The sequence below is a fragment of the Hibiscus syriacus genome, unplaced genomic scaffold (assembly GCF_006381635.1).
Source record: "Hibiscus syriacus cultivar Baekdansim isolate YM2019G1 unplaced genomic scaffold, ASM638163v2 tig00110597_pilon, whole genome shotgun sequence".
Classification (NCBI taxonomy): Eukaryota; Viridiplantae; Streptophyta; class Magnoliopsida; order Malvales; family Malvaceae; genus Hibiscus; species Hibiscus syriacus.
Window position 1 is genome coordinate 7,194,359 of NW_024062795.1, and position 16,366 is coordinate 7,210,724.

Here is a 16,366-nt window from a genome sequence, read left to right on the forward strand (position 1 = left end):
TGATTTTTAAGACATGTTTTAAATTAATTTATTACTTATTGGTATTATATTTACAAGTTGGGTTTTGATAGTATAATTTATTTCATGATATTTATAATGTGATTTTACATTGATTGAATAACGGTTTCAGAAAATGTCTTTAAGAATCATGTATGTGATCCACTAGACTTAGTCGAAACGCATAGGCCGGGTCTAGGGGGTTACATTTATTGGTATCAGAGCTTTTGGTTTTTAACCCTCGGACTGTGTATGAGTCCACATCGAAAATACGGTTTTAAAAATATTTTACAAAACAAGTTACTAAGGCCATGTCACAAGTTATTAAGATTTTAACTGTGTTCGAGACTCCAAGTGCTTGTCTAACCCTAAGTTTTATCTCCTGTAGTAAACTCGAGATCCACAAAAAAAAAATGAGTGCTAGACGTGGTCGTCGAACTAGTCGTGGACGAGGTCGAGTTGTTAGATTTGTAGACCCGATCGATGAGATACGAGTAGATCCCCCACCTATGATAGGTGATCCTGCTCCTACGACCCCAACGAATCTGCCTCCTGCCGCTGGTATTGGCATGACTACACCGATCATAGGAGCGACCGATATTGAGTCAGAGTCTACCGGAGTTGCTTTGGATGAGAATTTTGGTAGACAATTTTTGCAGTTGATACAGGGAGCAGTCAGAGCTACTGGTGTTGTATCAGAGGTTCCTATTTCGCAGACTTTGATTGCCAATGGAGTTAGAACTTTTGGGGGACAGATTGGTGGAGCTCCTACTGAAGCTGAGGATTGGCTCCAGGATACAGAGAGACGCATGGATCAGTTGGGTTTAGACTCAACTAAGAGATATCATGATGTTGTGGCGATGTTAGATGGCAATGCCTACACTTGGTGGGAGTCAGTGACCAGTAGTGTTCCTACCGATCGTTTGACCTGGAATTTCTTTAAGGATCGCTTTCGGAGTCGTTTTCTGGGATAGCGCTACTTAGCTCAGAGACGTCAGCAGTTTTAAGACCTGGTTCAAGGAGACATGACTGTTTCTGAGTATGAGATCGAGTTCTTGAAGTTGCTGAAGTATAGATTCAGTATGGTACCCACTGAGAGAGATCGATGTCGTAAATTTGCCCTTGGACTCAGATACGAGCTGCGTAGGCAAGTTGTAACCTATCAGGATGAGATATTTGATGTGCTGGTGGGCAGAGCCAAAGATGCTGAAGAGGTGGAGGTTTTAGCTTCTGGTAGAGAGCGTGTTGAACAGGAACGATCTAAGAAATTTTCAGGCCCGATGGAGTCATCAGCACAGTCCGAAAAAAGGACTCGTACTTCAGTCCCTCAAAGAAGCAATACACGTTTCAGGCCTGCAGCATCCTCACCGTTAGTTGGCAGTCGAGGCGGTTCCTCGTCGTATTATCATGGGTTCCTCTGTGAGTTTTGTGGTAAACAACACACAGGAGAGTGTCGTAAGAAGATGGGTCTTTGCTATCAGTGTGGATCTAGTGGTCATTTTCGGAGGGATTGTCCTTAGCTAGCTTTGTTTGAGCAGACCGCTACCCAGACTCCTGTGCATTCTCAGACTACAATACAGACCCCAATTAGAGATTGTAATCAAGGAAAGACTCGAGGATCAGCATCCAGGACAAACAGTAGAGCCCGACCTCAACAAAATAGAGGGCCAACAGTTTCTGAGGCTAGACAACCAGCTTTGGTTTATGCCACTAGACGTCGGGATGACAGAGATGAGCCTGAGGTTATTGCAGGTACATTTACTATATATTACATTCCATACTTTGCATTACTGGACAATGGCTCCACTCACTCCTATGTATCGAGCTCGGTATCTCAAAACCTTCAGATTCCGATCAAGAACACTGAAAATAATGTTACGGCTATGAGTCCAGTAGGACAGGCGATATTAGTGAATAAAGTATTTCGGCGTTGTCCTTTAGAGGTTAAGGGAGAAATTTTTCTCGCTGATCTTATGGAGCTTCCTTTAGAGGAGTTTGATCTAATTCTTGGGATGGATTGGTTGACTAAGCACAAGGTAAAGCTGGATTGCGAGTACAAGAGAGCTACTCTGAAAACTTCTGATGGTCGGACTGTTGTGTTAAATGGTGAACGTCGCGGCTATCTCTCCAATATAGTTTCAGCGATGGAAATTGATCGTATGATCCGGAATGGATATGAGACTTTCATTGCTTGTATTTTGAACACCAAAGGTGCATTGTCCACGATCGAGGAGATTCGTACAGTTAGCGAGTTTCCTGATGTTTTTCCGGAGGAGTTGCCTGGGTTACCTCCTGATAGAGAGGTAGAGTTCGAGATTGAGACTTATCCGGGATCTGCACCTATTTCTATGGCACCTTATCGCATGGCTCCAAAAGAACTTAAGGAGTTGAAGGTCTAATTGTAAGAATTATTCGATCGAGGATTTATTCGGCATAGTACTTCACCATGGGGAGCTCCAGTTCTGCTCGTGAAAAAGAAGGATGGGTCGCTAAGATTATGTATTGACTATTGGAAGTTGAACCAGATGACGGTCAAGAATAAATATCCACTACCTAGGATTGATGACTTATTTGATCAGTTACGAGGAGCTACTGTATTCTTTAAGATTGATCTTCGTTCGGGGTATTATCAATTGAAAGTTAAAGGATCTGATGTTGCAAAGACGGACATTCGCACTAGATATGGTCATTATGAATTCTTAGTGATGCCTTTTGGTTTGACGAATGCTCCTGCAGCTTTCATGGATTTGATGAATCGGGTGTTCCGACCAATTTTGGATCAATTTGTGGTGGTCTTTATTGATGATATTCTGATCTATTCTCGTACTGAGGCAGAGCATGACGAGCATTTGAAGATCGTTCTCCGGACTTTGAGAGAGCATCGTCTATATGCCAAACTAAGAAAGTGTGAGTTTTGGCTTCAAGAAGTGTAGTTTCTGGGGCATATTATTTCTGCACGAGGTATTCAGGTCGATCCAAGCAAGATCGAGGCTATTGTGAATTGGAAACGACCCAAGAATATCTCTGAGATTCGCAGTTTCTTGGGCTTGGCTGGTTATTATTGACGTTTGTTGAGGGCTTCTCGATCATTGCTTCTCCTTTGACAAAGTTGTTAAGCAAGAATGTGCCGTTTGACTGGGGTGAGGCACAACAGGAGAGCTTTGAGAAATTAAAGGTGGTATTGACTCAAGCATCAGTGTTGATTCAACCAGAGTCCGGGAAGGATTTTACAGTGTATAGTGATGCGTCACACTCAGGACTCGGCTGTGTTCTAATGCAGGAAGGTAAGGTTATGGCTTATGCATTCCGTCAGCTGTGACCGTATGAGTGTAATTATCCTACTCATGATTTGGAGTTAGCAGCAATGATTTTTGCCTTGAAGATTTGGAGACACTATCTTTATGGAGAGAAGTGTTACATTTTCACGGATCATAAGAGTTTAAAGTATCTTCTGACCCAGAAGGAGCTTAATTTGAGACAGCGACGCTGGCTAGAGCTTTTAAAGGATTATGATTGCGTGATTGATTATCACCCTGGTAAAGCTAATATTGTAGCGGATGCTTTGAGTCAAAAGGCGGTAACAAAGTTGAGATCTTTAATGGCCAGGATTAATTTATATGACGATGACACTCTATTAGCAGAATTACAAGTTAAGCCGACCTTGGTTGATGAGATCAAAGCTAAGCAGCCCCTTGATAGCTCCTTGCTTTCCATCTCTGAGCAAGTAGAGCAAGGGACAAGCTCAGATTACGCCCTTGATCAGGATAAAGTTTTATGCTTCAAAGGTCTGTATTGTGTGCCTGATGATGCTGAGTTGAGGCAGACTATCCTTACGGAGGCTCATAGTAGTCCATATGCTATGCACCCCGGTGGAGATAAGATGTATCAGAATTTGAGAGAGAGGTATCATTGGGTCGGCATGAAGAAGGACATCTCGAATTTTGTGGCGAGGTGTTTGACTTGTCAACAAGTTAAGGCAGAACATCAACATCCATCAGGTTTGTTACAACCTATCAAGATTCTTGAATGGAAATGGGAGCGTATTACTATGGATTTTGTTACTGGTTTACCTATGACTCATTCGAAAAAGAACTCAATTTGGGTGATTATTGACATACTTACAAAGTCAGCTCACTTCATTCCTGTACGGATAAATTATACGTTGGACAAGTTGGCGAGTTTGTATATTTCAGAGATTGTCAGATTGCATGGTGTTCCGCTATCTATCATTTCAGATCGAGATCCGAGATTTACTTCAAGATTTTGGAAGGCGCTACATACGGCTTTGGGTACAAGATTGGATTATAGTACCTCATTCCACCCACAAACTGATGGTCAATCTGAGAGAGTAATTCAGATTCTGTAGGATATGTTACGGGGTTGTGTAATTGATTTTTGTGGTAGCTGGGAGAACTTTTTGCCTTTGACTGAATTCGCTTATAATAACAGTTACCAGACCAGCATTCGTATGGCACCCTATAAAGCACTCTATGGGCATAGGTGTCGCACCCCGATTTGTTGGACTGAGTTGCGTGATAGGAAGACTTTGGGACCTGAGTTAGTGCGGGAGACAGAAGACACAGTCAGATTGATCCGTGACCGTCTGAAAGAGGCATTTGATAGGCATAAATCTTATGCAGATCAAAGGAGGAAGGATATACAGTTTGACGTTGAAGATCAGGTTTTTCTCAAGGTATCTCCATGGAAGAAAGTATTGAGATTTGGACGTAAGGGTAAACTGAGTCCGCGATTTATTGGGTCGTATCGTATTCTGAAGAAAGTTGGACCTGTTGCTTATCAGCTTGAGTTGCCTTCCCATCTTAGTTGTATTCATGATGTTTTTCATGTGTCTATGTTAAGGCGATACCGTCCAGATCCAGATCACATTATTCAAGTTGATGAGGTAGAGTTGAGACCTGATTTGTCATATGAGGAGGAGCCCATCCAGATCTTAGAAAGAGATGAGCGAGTTCTTCGGAATAGGCGTATTCCAATGGTCAAAGTTCAATGGAGTAACCGAGGCCCCTCAGAAGCTACTTGGGAGACATTGGAGTCAATGGAGGCTCAGTTTCCTCAACTATTCTTATAAGGTAAATTTCGAGGACCAAATTTCTTGTAGAGGGGGAGAATTGTAACAATCCGAATATTTACAGAATAGTATTTAATTGAAATTGGAGGTTAATTGTGAAAATTGGCGAAAATTTAGGGACTAAATTGAAAGATTTTAAAACTTGGAGCTTGTTTTAGAGTTAAAGAAAATTTAGGGACTAAGCCCTGAATTTACCCAAAAAAGTTAGGTAAGTTTGGGGTTATATGTTATATACGTGTGGTTTCTGTTTCAAAAACAGAAAACCACACTCCCAAATTCCTTTCCCCCTACGCCGGTTTCCGACTTAGATCCCGACGCCGTCCGAATTCCGATCATCGTTTTGAAATCACCATCGTGTTCGTTATCGAGTCAGGAACAAATCCTTCAATTTAATTGAAGCGAAACGGTGCCAAACGTCGGGAATTTACAGTCAAAGTCTCGACGTTTTTGTTAGCTCTATCGCCGGGAAAATCTTAAATTCACCACCGATCGTTGCTTCGTTTACGACACCTCCTGCACCATCGTGTTCCTTGTGTCGTTGCGAGTTCGCCGGTGTCAACCTTGTTTGCCGTCGACGGCGGCGCGTGAGGAGGTGGAGCAGTCAAAGATTCAGCCGAGTTGAAATCGAGCTCTTCGCGGTTCAAAAATTTGAACCGATCTTTGTAAGTATCTCGAAATCGCTCAAAATAATTTTTAGAAATTTTTTCATAATTTTTAGACCCCCGGTGAAGGCCTCACGCGCCACACGCGCCGCCGCAAGGAGAGTGAGTGGCTGAAAACTGGTTTCGACCGGTTCGAACCGGTTTGACCGTTCTGACCCGGTCTGACCCGACCCGACCGTTGACCGTTGACCGTGACCTCCTTTGACCAAAACATAAAATGGCTTTGACCGACCATTAAACGACCGTTAATCTTTTCCGAGTATACCTATTCTGATAGTTTTCGACGTCCCGAATCCGTTTCTGAAGTCTGTTTCGTCAAATTCGAACCCAAAGGCCTCCAAATCGACGGTCAAAGTGGTTGACTTTGACCAAGAATTTAAATTTTCGAAAAGTCATACTTTATGTTTTTCGACGTCCTGATTCCGATTCCGCAACCCGTTTGACCAAATTCAGACTCGAAATCCTCTAAATTGATAGTTAAACCCTGAAAATACTTATATACTTAAGAATTTTAGCTTTGAACAATTAAGTAAGATTTGGGGCTGATAAATTATTATTATTTGAAGGTATAAGAGACTTTCCAGATCGTTTGACAGCTCGACCCAACTCTTCTAGATCAGTTAAACCACGTTCAAAAACTATAGCAGAGCGTGGTGAAACCAGCAATCAGTAAATCTACTATTTGAACCTATTATCAAGGTGTGTTCCCTAATTATTATTGAACTGTTTTATTGGTTTTAGTATGAGGTACACTGAGTTCTTTGGTTACTGTTTTATTGATGCACCAATTTAATGTGATGATTTATGGAATTTGTGTCACGGTGCAATTGAACTTTTGGATTGAATTACAATAGTATAGCTCTGATCAAGCTAATAAATAGAATGGGCCTAATGTGACTCTTGGGGCCCCAAGATACATTAGGTTGGCTTCCCTTGCTGTGTGCTTAGGGTAAGCTATATGGACTTGGACTTACGGGCCTAAGGATACAAGATCTAAAGCTTATCCTTAGGTTGACTTTCTTTTTGTTGTGTGCTTAGAGCAAGCTATATGGAAAATAGTTTTGGAAATTACTGATGGTGTACAAGAAAAGAGTTTAAACTATGATTTTCAAAAGCTAAACTCTTTTATGAATTTATGAGATTTACTGGACTATGATTTGTTTATTGTACCTATTGTGATTTTATGGTAATGTGGGACACACTGAGCCTAGCTCACTTTTCGAAAATGTTTTTCCCCCTTTCAGATACTGTTGGTTAGATACCCCGGATTGAGCACTTGGAGGATCAACATATCTCTTGAAGTATATCTGATTGTAATGTTTTTATCTTTCAGGTTGACTTTATTTTGGTGACATAGACCTTATTTTAAAGTATTGGATTTTATAGTGATTACACTTTTGCTATTAATATCCGGTTTATCGTGATTATGATTTTTAAGACATGTTTTAAATTAATTTATTACTTATTGGTATTATATTTACAAGTTGGGTTTTGATAGTATAATTTATTTCATGATATTTATAATGTGATTTTATATTGATTGAATAACGGTTTCAGAAAATGTCTTTAAGAATCATGTATGTGATCCACTAGACTTAGTCGAAACGCATAGGCCGGGTCTAGGAGTTAAATTTATCTTGTCAAATTTTACTCTCAATCCCTGTATCCTTCATCTATTTGATATTTGATCTCTTTATTTTTAAAACCTGTATTTTTTTTTATGATTTTCAATTTAATAATTAAGGTCCAATTAAATTATACGATACTTTAAATTAAACATATTTAATCACATGGTCAATACTATATATATGGAATTTTAAATTGAAATCTAAATTCAAAGTTAGATATAATTTTAAAAAGAAATAAAGTTTAGATACTAAAACAGAATACAAGTGATAATTTAAGTACTAAATATGTAATTTATCCTATTTAATTAGAGTGATCTGATTGGTCATCGATCATCATCATACATTTTCTTAATTCCTTTATTTATTTATTTATCATTAACTCAATAGGGAATAACATATTTCATAAAATATTATACTCTATTATTATATTTACATGGATACGACTGATATTAAAAGATAATACAAATTTTAATTTTTTTATGCATGTTGGATATTAAAATATTATTGAGTATGAATAACAACCGTTCGTTTTATAACAACAAACTTCTTATCTAAATTTGTAAGAAAAATTATGCACAATGACCTTGCTTTACACATTTTTTATGAACTTTGTCCCACTATTATTATTTGATCAATTATAATACATTTGATTATATGATTAAATAAATTCAAAGTCTAAATTCAAATTTAACATGGTATAATATATCAAATTAAATGTTGATGAAATATTAATCACTAAATTATATATCATTTTTTGATTAAATATGTGGTATATAGATAAAAAAATATCGATTCAATTATGATTTAAATTAAGTCTCAATTTCGAACAATCAAATTCTTTTCTTTATAAAAATATATATCATTGGTCACTAATGATATTGTTATTATTTAAAAAATGCAAAATTTAAAATTATAGTTACCTGAAATAAATTTTATATTTTGTTGATTAAACTTTAACTTTTCTTGATATTACTTTAAGCCTAACACGCTTTCTCTAATAGCGTGTAATGCACGCTCCATTGGCAATCCCTATTGGGCCATTATACCGGCTAAGGTTGGCGGGTCTATTTTGACCCGATCACTCAAAAATCTTTCCACAAATTATATTGATCAGGTCATTTGGCTTAAAAAAAACTATTTGTTTTTTTTTCATATTCAAATGTTCCTTTTTATTTGAATAATATTTTTCTTAATTTACAAGAAAAAGTGTTCCTTTTTGTTTAAATAATATTTTTTTCTTAATTTACAAGGAAACTATGGAGAAGGGCTTTCCATGAACTTTACTCTTCCTTTTAATATAAAAAATATTTTCACATATGCTTTAATTCATAAAGTTCTAAATGAAATTAACCTTAGAAATTCATTAGATTAATTTAAATTAATTATTTAGAGTTTGAATTCAAATTAAACGTAAACCGAATATGTGATATCGACACAAATTTTTTATCACTATATCAATGACATAATTAACAGATATAAACCACTTCATTATAAGTATATATAAAATCAAATATTTTTACATGAACTAAATCCAAGAAAGAGCCGAACTATAATGTATAGGCAATGTGGGATGGCATGTCTCGTGACCAAAATTTACAGCTTCAGTGGGTTTGGTAGCATTAGTTTGGCATTTGGTTGGGTGAGAAGACGGCATATCTACCAAAGTTGTGTGCTGCCAAGCCAATGTGTGCCCAAAGATATGAGCCCCTTTTCTTTTTCTTCCAATGTGTTCTCCCTTCTTTATACATTTGCATGTTGCGAGCATTTTACATGTATTTTTATTATAAACGCAATTAAAGATTACGATTCAAATTTATTTTTAAAATTTTAATCTCTTTTTCTTTTTAGACGTGAGATTATTATCCAATTCATTAGTATAGTCGACGAGAAATATAACAGACAAATAATCACTCTAATGCCACTTATCATAAATTTATAATCCTATTTTTATATTTAAACTCCATAGTCTCCATTTCCGACGTGAGATTATTATTTTCCACCCTTTTAAGACGTGACAAAAACTTGAATCATTGTTCTTTATTCATGAGCAGTAAATAAATTAAAAACTTTATAATGTTTGTCAAATTAGGGCTGCAAAGACCCCACTCATACATTTCTCTTATTGGTTTTAGAAATTAAATTGACCCCCGAAAAATCAAGACAAAAAAAATTCTTTCTTTTCTTTTCAAATTAAAAACCCTCTTGATATTTTTGGATAATCATGATTAGTTTCAGTAAACACCATTGAGACTGCCATATTTACCCATACATATAAATAAAAATATCCCTAATTAAGATTTAAGTGGACCCCTTCACAGTTTATTATTTGATTCCATTGTCCACCGACAAATTATAAACTCTAGGATGGTTTGTCATGGTGTTGTAATGTCACCATCCACTTTTTGATATTCATGGTAGAATAATTAATCCTTAAAATGAAAAAAAGTTGGGCACTACAACCCCTTTGACATCCATCAAAACAATGCCTCACAATTTTGGGGAAACTGCTGGTGTACTTGCACAACACCCATTTATAATTTAACTACACATAAAATTACAATATCAACAAAAATATATTCCACGTCAGATCCGAACTGACATTTAATGCTTAAGCAAATTGCTAAACTGACTAAAGAGAATAAAACTATATTAGTGGCTCCTTTAAAGATAATGGAAGTTGTCTAGTTTTCATAAATGTCAAAGATATAAAGTTTTCTAATAGGATTAGAAGCTTTTAATTCTGTGTAACTTTTAGTGTATGATAAGTAATGGAAGACAATGGCATGATGCAAAGTCAGATGGTAAACATCCCCTTTCCCCCACCCACAAAATGCCCACTAAAGCTGAACTAATCCTTAACACTGCAATTAGGCCTAGAAGAAGAAAAAAACAACTTTTAAAGTGGCATTATATCATCATCAGACAATGCTTCACTTTAGCACCAAGAACTAACATTTTTTACTCGTGTTGTCACGACAACTCCGGCTCGGCCATGATTACAGTAACCTGACCCTAGGACGGATATATTTTCAACCGAATTAAAAACCATGGTAAAAGCTCAGACTTTGCTTCAGCTGATGTCACCTATAACCAAACACAGATTCTAGAAATGAATTGAATTCTGAAACAATGGATGGACAAAAAGTAAAATCTATGATTAATACACTGAATTAGCACAGGTATGCTCAACTTTTTCTAACATTTTTCATAGATTTTGAAGAATGTGTTTTCATACTTATGCCCGGCTTTGATCATATGCAAAATAAATTCCCCTTTATTTTCTCTGAATTCCTCAAACCATTGTTAGAGCATGGGAAGAGAGGCACCGACATGTTCTTGGTCTTTAGTTTCTTTCGGTGGGGAAGAAGAGCTTCCCTTATTCAACAACATAAAAGATTAACCCATCAGGCCCTTTTTGTTCGCCTCCCAACTTCGAGAGCCAACTCCGTATCAATTTTGAGGGATATATCGAGTGCTCTCACAGAATGTGTGAGTGCGCCACTGCAAACACCCAAGCAATAAAATCAGCAAGACATAACAAGAATTTTAGTACCAAGTTGGCTAGTTACTTGAGCTAACATTTCCGTAACATGTCAGAAAAATTGCCCAAGTTCCAAATGATTTCCCAGAGAATGAACAGTCCTATTCTATTTGAAATCCACTTACACAGATCTCTAATAGATATAGTTCATTGCACAGGTCAAATGTAGGCAATATCCGTAGGTTTAATAAAGTTCAAATTTGATGTATAATCCCTATATTTTCTAAGAGACGAAAGGATAAAATCATAATGCTTTAAAGAAATTTATCAAACACTGTACATAGGGAAGACATGTTCCCATATGGAGCTAAAGAAAGCAGTGGCATATCCTATCTACTAGCAATAGGTTCCACTAACAATAGTGAGATGCGTGTGTATAATATTATTTTTCTCGGAGCTTTGTATTTAATCTTTATACTAAAATCACTTATTAATACCGTTAGAACTAGCTTTTCTCAGAAGTGAAGAGGGTTATACGAATTTTCTAGGAAAGTTACCTCCATGGTTCAGATAAAGTTTAGCAACTTAGAACTTTTCTCTTTAAAAGCAGATTATACATTAAAAAATGTTGCACTGCCTTACCTGGATATGTAGGTAACTCCAGTTTTTCCGATTTTATGTACGGTTTCAAGAGTAACATTGCCAGATGCCTATCACAATGACAAATATATATCACTTACAAGCCTCAGAAGTCAGAACAGTGCTAAGTAGAACATTAAAATAGAAGTTAGAAGTAAACCTATAATGACATTTGACGGCTAGCAAGATGCAAGAATACCAAGCCAAAGCACCAAAACGGATTACAATTTAGAAACTATTCAAAATTTTAAGTAGCAACTAGCAAGAGCTTTCATACAAATATTCCTAGTTTAATTTGCTCATGTTTCATATATTTGAAGACCAAAACGGCAAGCAAATAGAGTGAACCATTGCGCCACACACCCTTCCATGACCCTCGAATAAAGGAAAAGAAAGAACAAACATACACAAACTAACCCAGTATAGCTGATTTTCTGCAAAGTCCGCAGGCACTAAATGAATGATCTGAAAAAGTACATGATAAAATCATGATTCATGAGATACCTCTGTCCCAAATTTCCCATTGATTAGCTCCACAGCTTCTTTAAGCATAGACACATCAACATCGCCATTTGGAAGAGGAATGACCATATTATCCAACATTATCCGAGTCAAGGAAGTCTTCGTTTGAGATGCATACTGCAATACTTCCTTTACTTCCTCAAGTGTCCGGGTCTCAACCTTGAAATAGACATTGTAAACATATCTGTTACGGTTGCCACAATGCAACAAACTGATTGATTCATTTCCACATTCGCACAAGCGGACAGAGCGAAGAGAACCACTCCAAAGCATTGCAAATTAACTAAACAAATCCACTCAAGCATATTTTTTTGGCAATGATGCGTACTTCTACACAGAATTAAATAAAGTTACAGGTAGGGGTGCTTATCGAGCGAGTCGGGCAGTGCTCGACTCATGCTCGTTAAAAATTTTTGCTGCTCGACTCGTTGCTCATTAAGCTCGTTAAAATTGTGCTCGACTCATGCTCGTTAAAAACATTCGCTGCTCGACTCGACTGATTGCTTGTTAAGCTCGACTCGTTGCTCGTTAAGCTCACTAAAAAATTTACCTTATTTTTTAAACTAAAAATAAAATTTACTAATACCATATGAGGATATTAGGGTTGGGTTTTTTTTTGTATTAAAATAATATTATTAATTAATAATATTTTATTATTTATTTAAAAAATAATAGATAGGTTAACTTATTATTATTTATTATTTATTAATAAATTAATAATTATTATTTAGATTTATTTTTTTGAATGAAATAATTTTGAAGTAATTACTAAAAATATATTTTAAAAAATTAACAAACTGCTCGCAAACTTATCGAGTCGAGTTAGACTTTGCTCGACTCAGCTCGTTAAGGTCTCGAGTCGAGTTCGAGTCAAGCCAACTCGAGTTGAGCGCTTATCGAGTTTTGACTGAGTCGAGTTTGAGCTGCTCAACTCGTTAAGCACCCCTAGTTGCAGGATACATGATATACCATGAGGAAATTTACATATTTGTACTCGACTCTGTTAGCTGGTCTACAGCACAAAACTTTTAATTTGCTATAGTTTTAATATCGGAAGAAATTACCTCAACCTCCATTTGAAGAGTTTCTCGCTTTAGATACTGGTCAACAGATCTAACAGCATTACTGATTCCCCCAGCTATTGATATATGATTATCCTTTATCAACACCATATCAAACAAACCCAGCCTATGATTCTTTCCTCCACCAATTAGTACCTACAAAAAGAAAGGCATAAGAGAAAGAACTAAGAAAAAACTAAGAGTAGGGTCAAGGAAATAATCCACACCGCCCACTTGTCCACCAAACGTAAGCCTGGAGCTGTTTTTCTTGTCTCTAAGATGTATGCAGGATTCGCAGCATCAGCCATTGCCTGCAGGAACACCTTGTGAAGTTATTCCAGTGCTAAGCTTTGCTAGGAGTCTAGTTTTATATAGCTACTGAGCATAAACTCTGTAATTTGCATTCCGTGAGTGAATTCACAGATTAAAATAGATTTGAATTTCATTTCATGCCCCGTTTCTTCATTATATTCATTGTGCATAGATGACTAAATAATGACATGATTTGCATTTTTGATTAGTATGTGAATTAGCCACGTTCTGATCATATGTACAGGTGGCAAAACAAGGCCACAGAATAAGTAACAAAAATTCAAACTTCTACAAGAATATAGAGTATATAACACTAACAATCCAAGCAGTTATATTTTTGTCCGAATGAAACTTATACTCATCACCCATATTGTTTTGCATTTCTGATTCACACCAATCTAAAATGAAACATAAGCATTTACGGTTTTGTTATTGCCATCCCTGTTATCTGCCTTATATTATATAGTAAACTTTTTTTTTTGATAAAACTTATAAACTTCAATTTGCTTGATTACAACAGAGAAACATAGAAAGATTATGAAACTCGTTTGTTCATAAAATTCAAAGAAATGGACGAACCTTAGTTAGTGTAGCTATACCACTCATCCGCTGCATGAAGTTCAGAGCTATTCTTTCAGCTACAACAATGCTGTGTGCTCTTCCTATATGGATAGAGAGTAATTTTAGTACATCCTTCTTACACAAAATTAAGAAAACACCCTTTTCGGATTACCATAAACTTTTCCAAACTGCAGTCCCTTGTGAACATAATCCCCATCCTTTCGAGACCACTCCACCTGATATCATAGTGTACAAAAGGCGAGTGTGTGTGATCCAAAGCACGAAAACCTTAAGGGTGATCCAAAGACGGAAAATACAGTCGTGTACCTTCAAAGAAGGATCAACCTCTTGAAACACCATCTCAGCAAGTGCAATTCCTGCAATGATACCATCCTCCTTTGCCAGAAAATAGGCTTCCACTTCCATGTCAAATGGAATGGTGGCCATACAAGTTACATCCCCTGCACTTGAACCCAAATATCGCATATGATATCAATGCAAGAAAGAAAATCAATAGACTTAGACTTAACTAAATATTTGCTCCATGTACATCAAAATTTTCATCTCATCATTATAAATTCGGGAGAGCAAAGATTATGAAACATTAAAACACCGAAAAAACGGAGACACCAGAACCTCGATTTCCAGCATCTTCAGCTAGGGCAAGGTTAATGATGTCCCTTAAATCATAAGTAGGGTGCGAAGGAGGTTTAATCGCCATGGCTTCCAAAGATAGTCCAACATTTGCAGTTTGAGCAGCAGCCATTCTAACAACACGCCTACAACTCCAGAACAACAAAATCAGGCACCACCAACTGCTAAACAAATAAGCTATTCATAATTCAAACATAAACACAATTTACCTTGAAATCGTGCACCAATTGGGCAAAACTATTGAGGAAAAAGAAAGTATTCCAGACATGAACTCGGTCTGTTAAGCTCTTCTAGTTCAGTGAGCTTTCTGCCTGTTACCTGCTAAGAGATACCTTCCAGTAACAACCCAGAAGCGTCAGAAAACTATATGGGAAATGGAAATTGCTATATGAAACAACCATTAAACATAAGAAATTTCATGTTTCAAAGGCCGCCCAGCAGGGTTTTAGATAATAATATCGACCCATACAGTAATTCGAGCAGAAAATGACAAAGAAATGAACGTGTAAACAAGATAGGTTGATTGATGGTTCGTACCTCTCGCCTAATCGATATATAGAGTAGGCGGGTTCGGGAAGTTGGAGCTCCTTGTGACGAAATGACCCAATTCCCAATTCCCAACTCCCAATTCCCAACTCCCAATTCCCAATTCCCAATTCCCAATTCGCTTCTTCTTAACCCCTTGATGATAATTAATTAATTAAAAAAAACCCTTGGGATAAACAATTAAACACAACAAAAACACCAAAAAGGCTTTGTTTTGATTATATATAGCTTTTTGTATAAAACAAATGTAAACGTTATTTTTTTCGTTAGGGTAAGGTAATCATCAAAATGGTCAATTTCTTTATTTTTATTGTTCTAATTAAAATATATATATTGATCATTATGTTTTAATTTCGAATCATTAATAATTTTGATGATTTATGCAATTGATTTATTATAATTTTTTTCATGTAGTATATTAGGATAATTGCCATTGAGTTTTGTAAAACTCACTGTTCAAACATATTTTCTATATATATGTAGTTAGATTTGAATTTGAGCATCAAAGCAATTTCAGCAGCTCTTATTCTCTGGAAGCATCATATCCTGCTGATAGTTGACGGTTATGGCTTGCTTTGGGTTTTTTCCTATGAGTTGGTGTCCCCGATGCAATTCATTTCGATGGCTGATGGTGCTTTGGTAGAGAATCCTAAGTTCTTGGTTTATCGTCAACAAGATAAACTTCTTGCCTCGTGGCTGTTGTCCACGGTTTTATTTGAAATTCTGCCTCATTTGATTGGTTTCACCACTGCAGCAGAAGTTTGGACTGCTTTGTCTCGTTTGTATGATGCTCATTCGGCGGCTAAGGTATTTGCTCTTCGTCATGCTTTACATTCTCAAAAGAAGTGTGAGTCAACGATTGGAGAATATTTAGCCAAAATCAAAATGATTTGTGATACGTTGTTTGCTGCTGGGACGGTTATTTCTGAACAAGAACACATTAGTATGATTCTTGTTGGCCTTCCTGTTGAATATGAGTATGTGATCGCCGTTGCCTCCAAGGATGATGTTGCTCTTTATGCTCTCACTGAGATGATGTTGGATTGTGAGGCTCGACATAAGACTTTTTTCTCTTATAATCTCTTGATGCAAGCTAACGTTACTGCTCATGAGGATTCTTTGAGGACTTCTGCTGTGAATTCTTCCTCTGAGGACTTGTTTTTCTAGTTTGATGCTTCAGATGTTTACCGTAACAGTGGTTCTCGTGGAACTAA

The 16,366-nt window shown here is 36.7% G+C and overlaps 1 protein-coding gene across 3 annotated transcripts; it reads right to left on the bottom strand.

Annotated features, from left to right (window-relative positions):
- Positions 1 to 7,659: 7,659 nt before the first annotated feature.
- LOC120133915 (nicotinate-nucleotide pyrophosphorylase [carboxylating], chloroplastic-like) lies at positions 7,660 to 15,227 on the bottom strand. 3 transcript variants are annotated; one of them, XR_005517134.1, is made up of 12 exons: positions 14,816 to 15,128; positions 14,589 to 14,731; positions 14,280 to 14,413; positions 14,125 to 14,188; positions 13,971 to 14,053; positions 13,307 to 13,390; positions 13,083 to 13,235; positions 12,001 to 12,177; positions 11,500 to 11,567; positions 10,665 to 10,877; positions 9,846 to 9,854; positions 7,660 to 7,673 (listed from the first exon to the last, which is right to left on the bottom strand). XR_005517134.1 is itself a non-coding variant. In XM_039150407.1 (11 exons), exons 2-11 carry the CDS (start codon positions 14,872 to 14,874, stop codon positions 10,781 to 10,783), a joined length of 1,062 nt encoding a protein of 353 aa, XP_039006338.1. In that variant the 5' UTR covers positions 14,875 to 14,924; positions 15,144 to 15,227; the 3' UTR covers positions 10,633 to 10,780. The 3 variants fall into 3 exon arrangements, 2 of the variants coding, with proteins under 2 accessions (XP_039006338.1, XP_039006337.1); XM_039150407.1 differs by lacking the exons at positions 7,660 to 7,673; positions 9,846 to 9,854 and adding an exon at positions 15,144 to 15,227 and having other exon boundaries at positions 10,633 to 10,877; positions 14,816 to 14,924; XM_039150406.1 differs by lacking the exons at positions 7,660 to 7,673; positions 9,846 to 9,854 and having other exon boundaries at positions 10,633 to 10,877.
- Between the last annotated feature and the right edge of the window lie 1,139 nt (positions 15,228 to 16,366).

Excerpts from the sequence above, each read along its gene's own strand:
- LOC120133915 (XM_039150407.1), bottom strand. The coding sequence starts at position 14,874 with ATGTCTGGAATACTTTCTTTTTCCTCAATAGTTTTGCCCAATTGGTGC. Across the intron at positions 14,414-14,588 it reads TGAAGATGCTGGAAATCGAG|GGGATGTAACTTGTATGGCC; the intron begins GTTCTGGTGTCT and ends GTTCAAGTGCAG. Across the intron at positions 13,391-13,970 it reads GTATAGCTACACTAACTAAG|GCAATGGCTGATGCTGCGAA; the intron begins GTTCGTCCATTT and ends GTGTTCCTGCAG.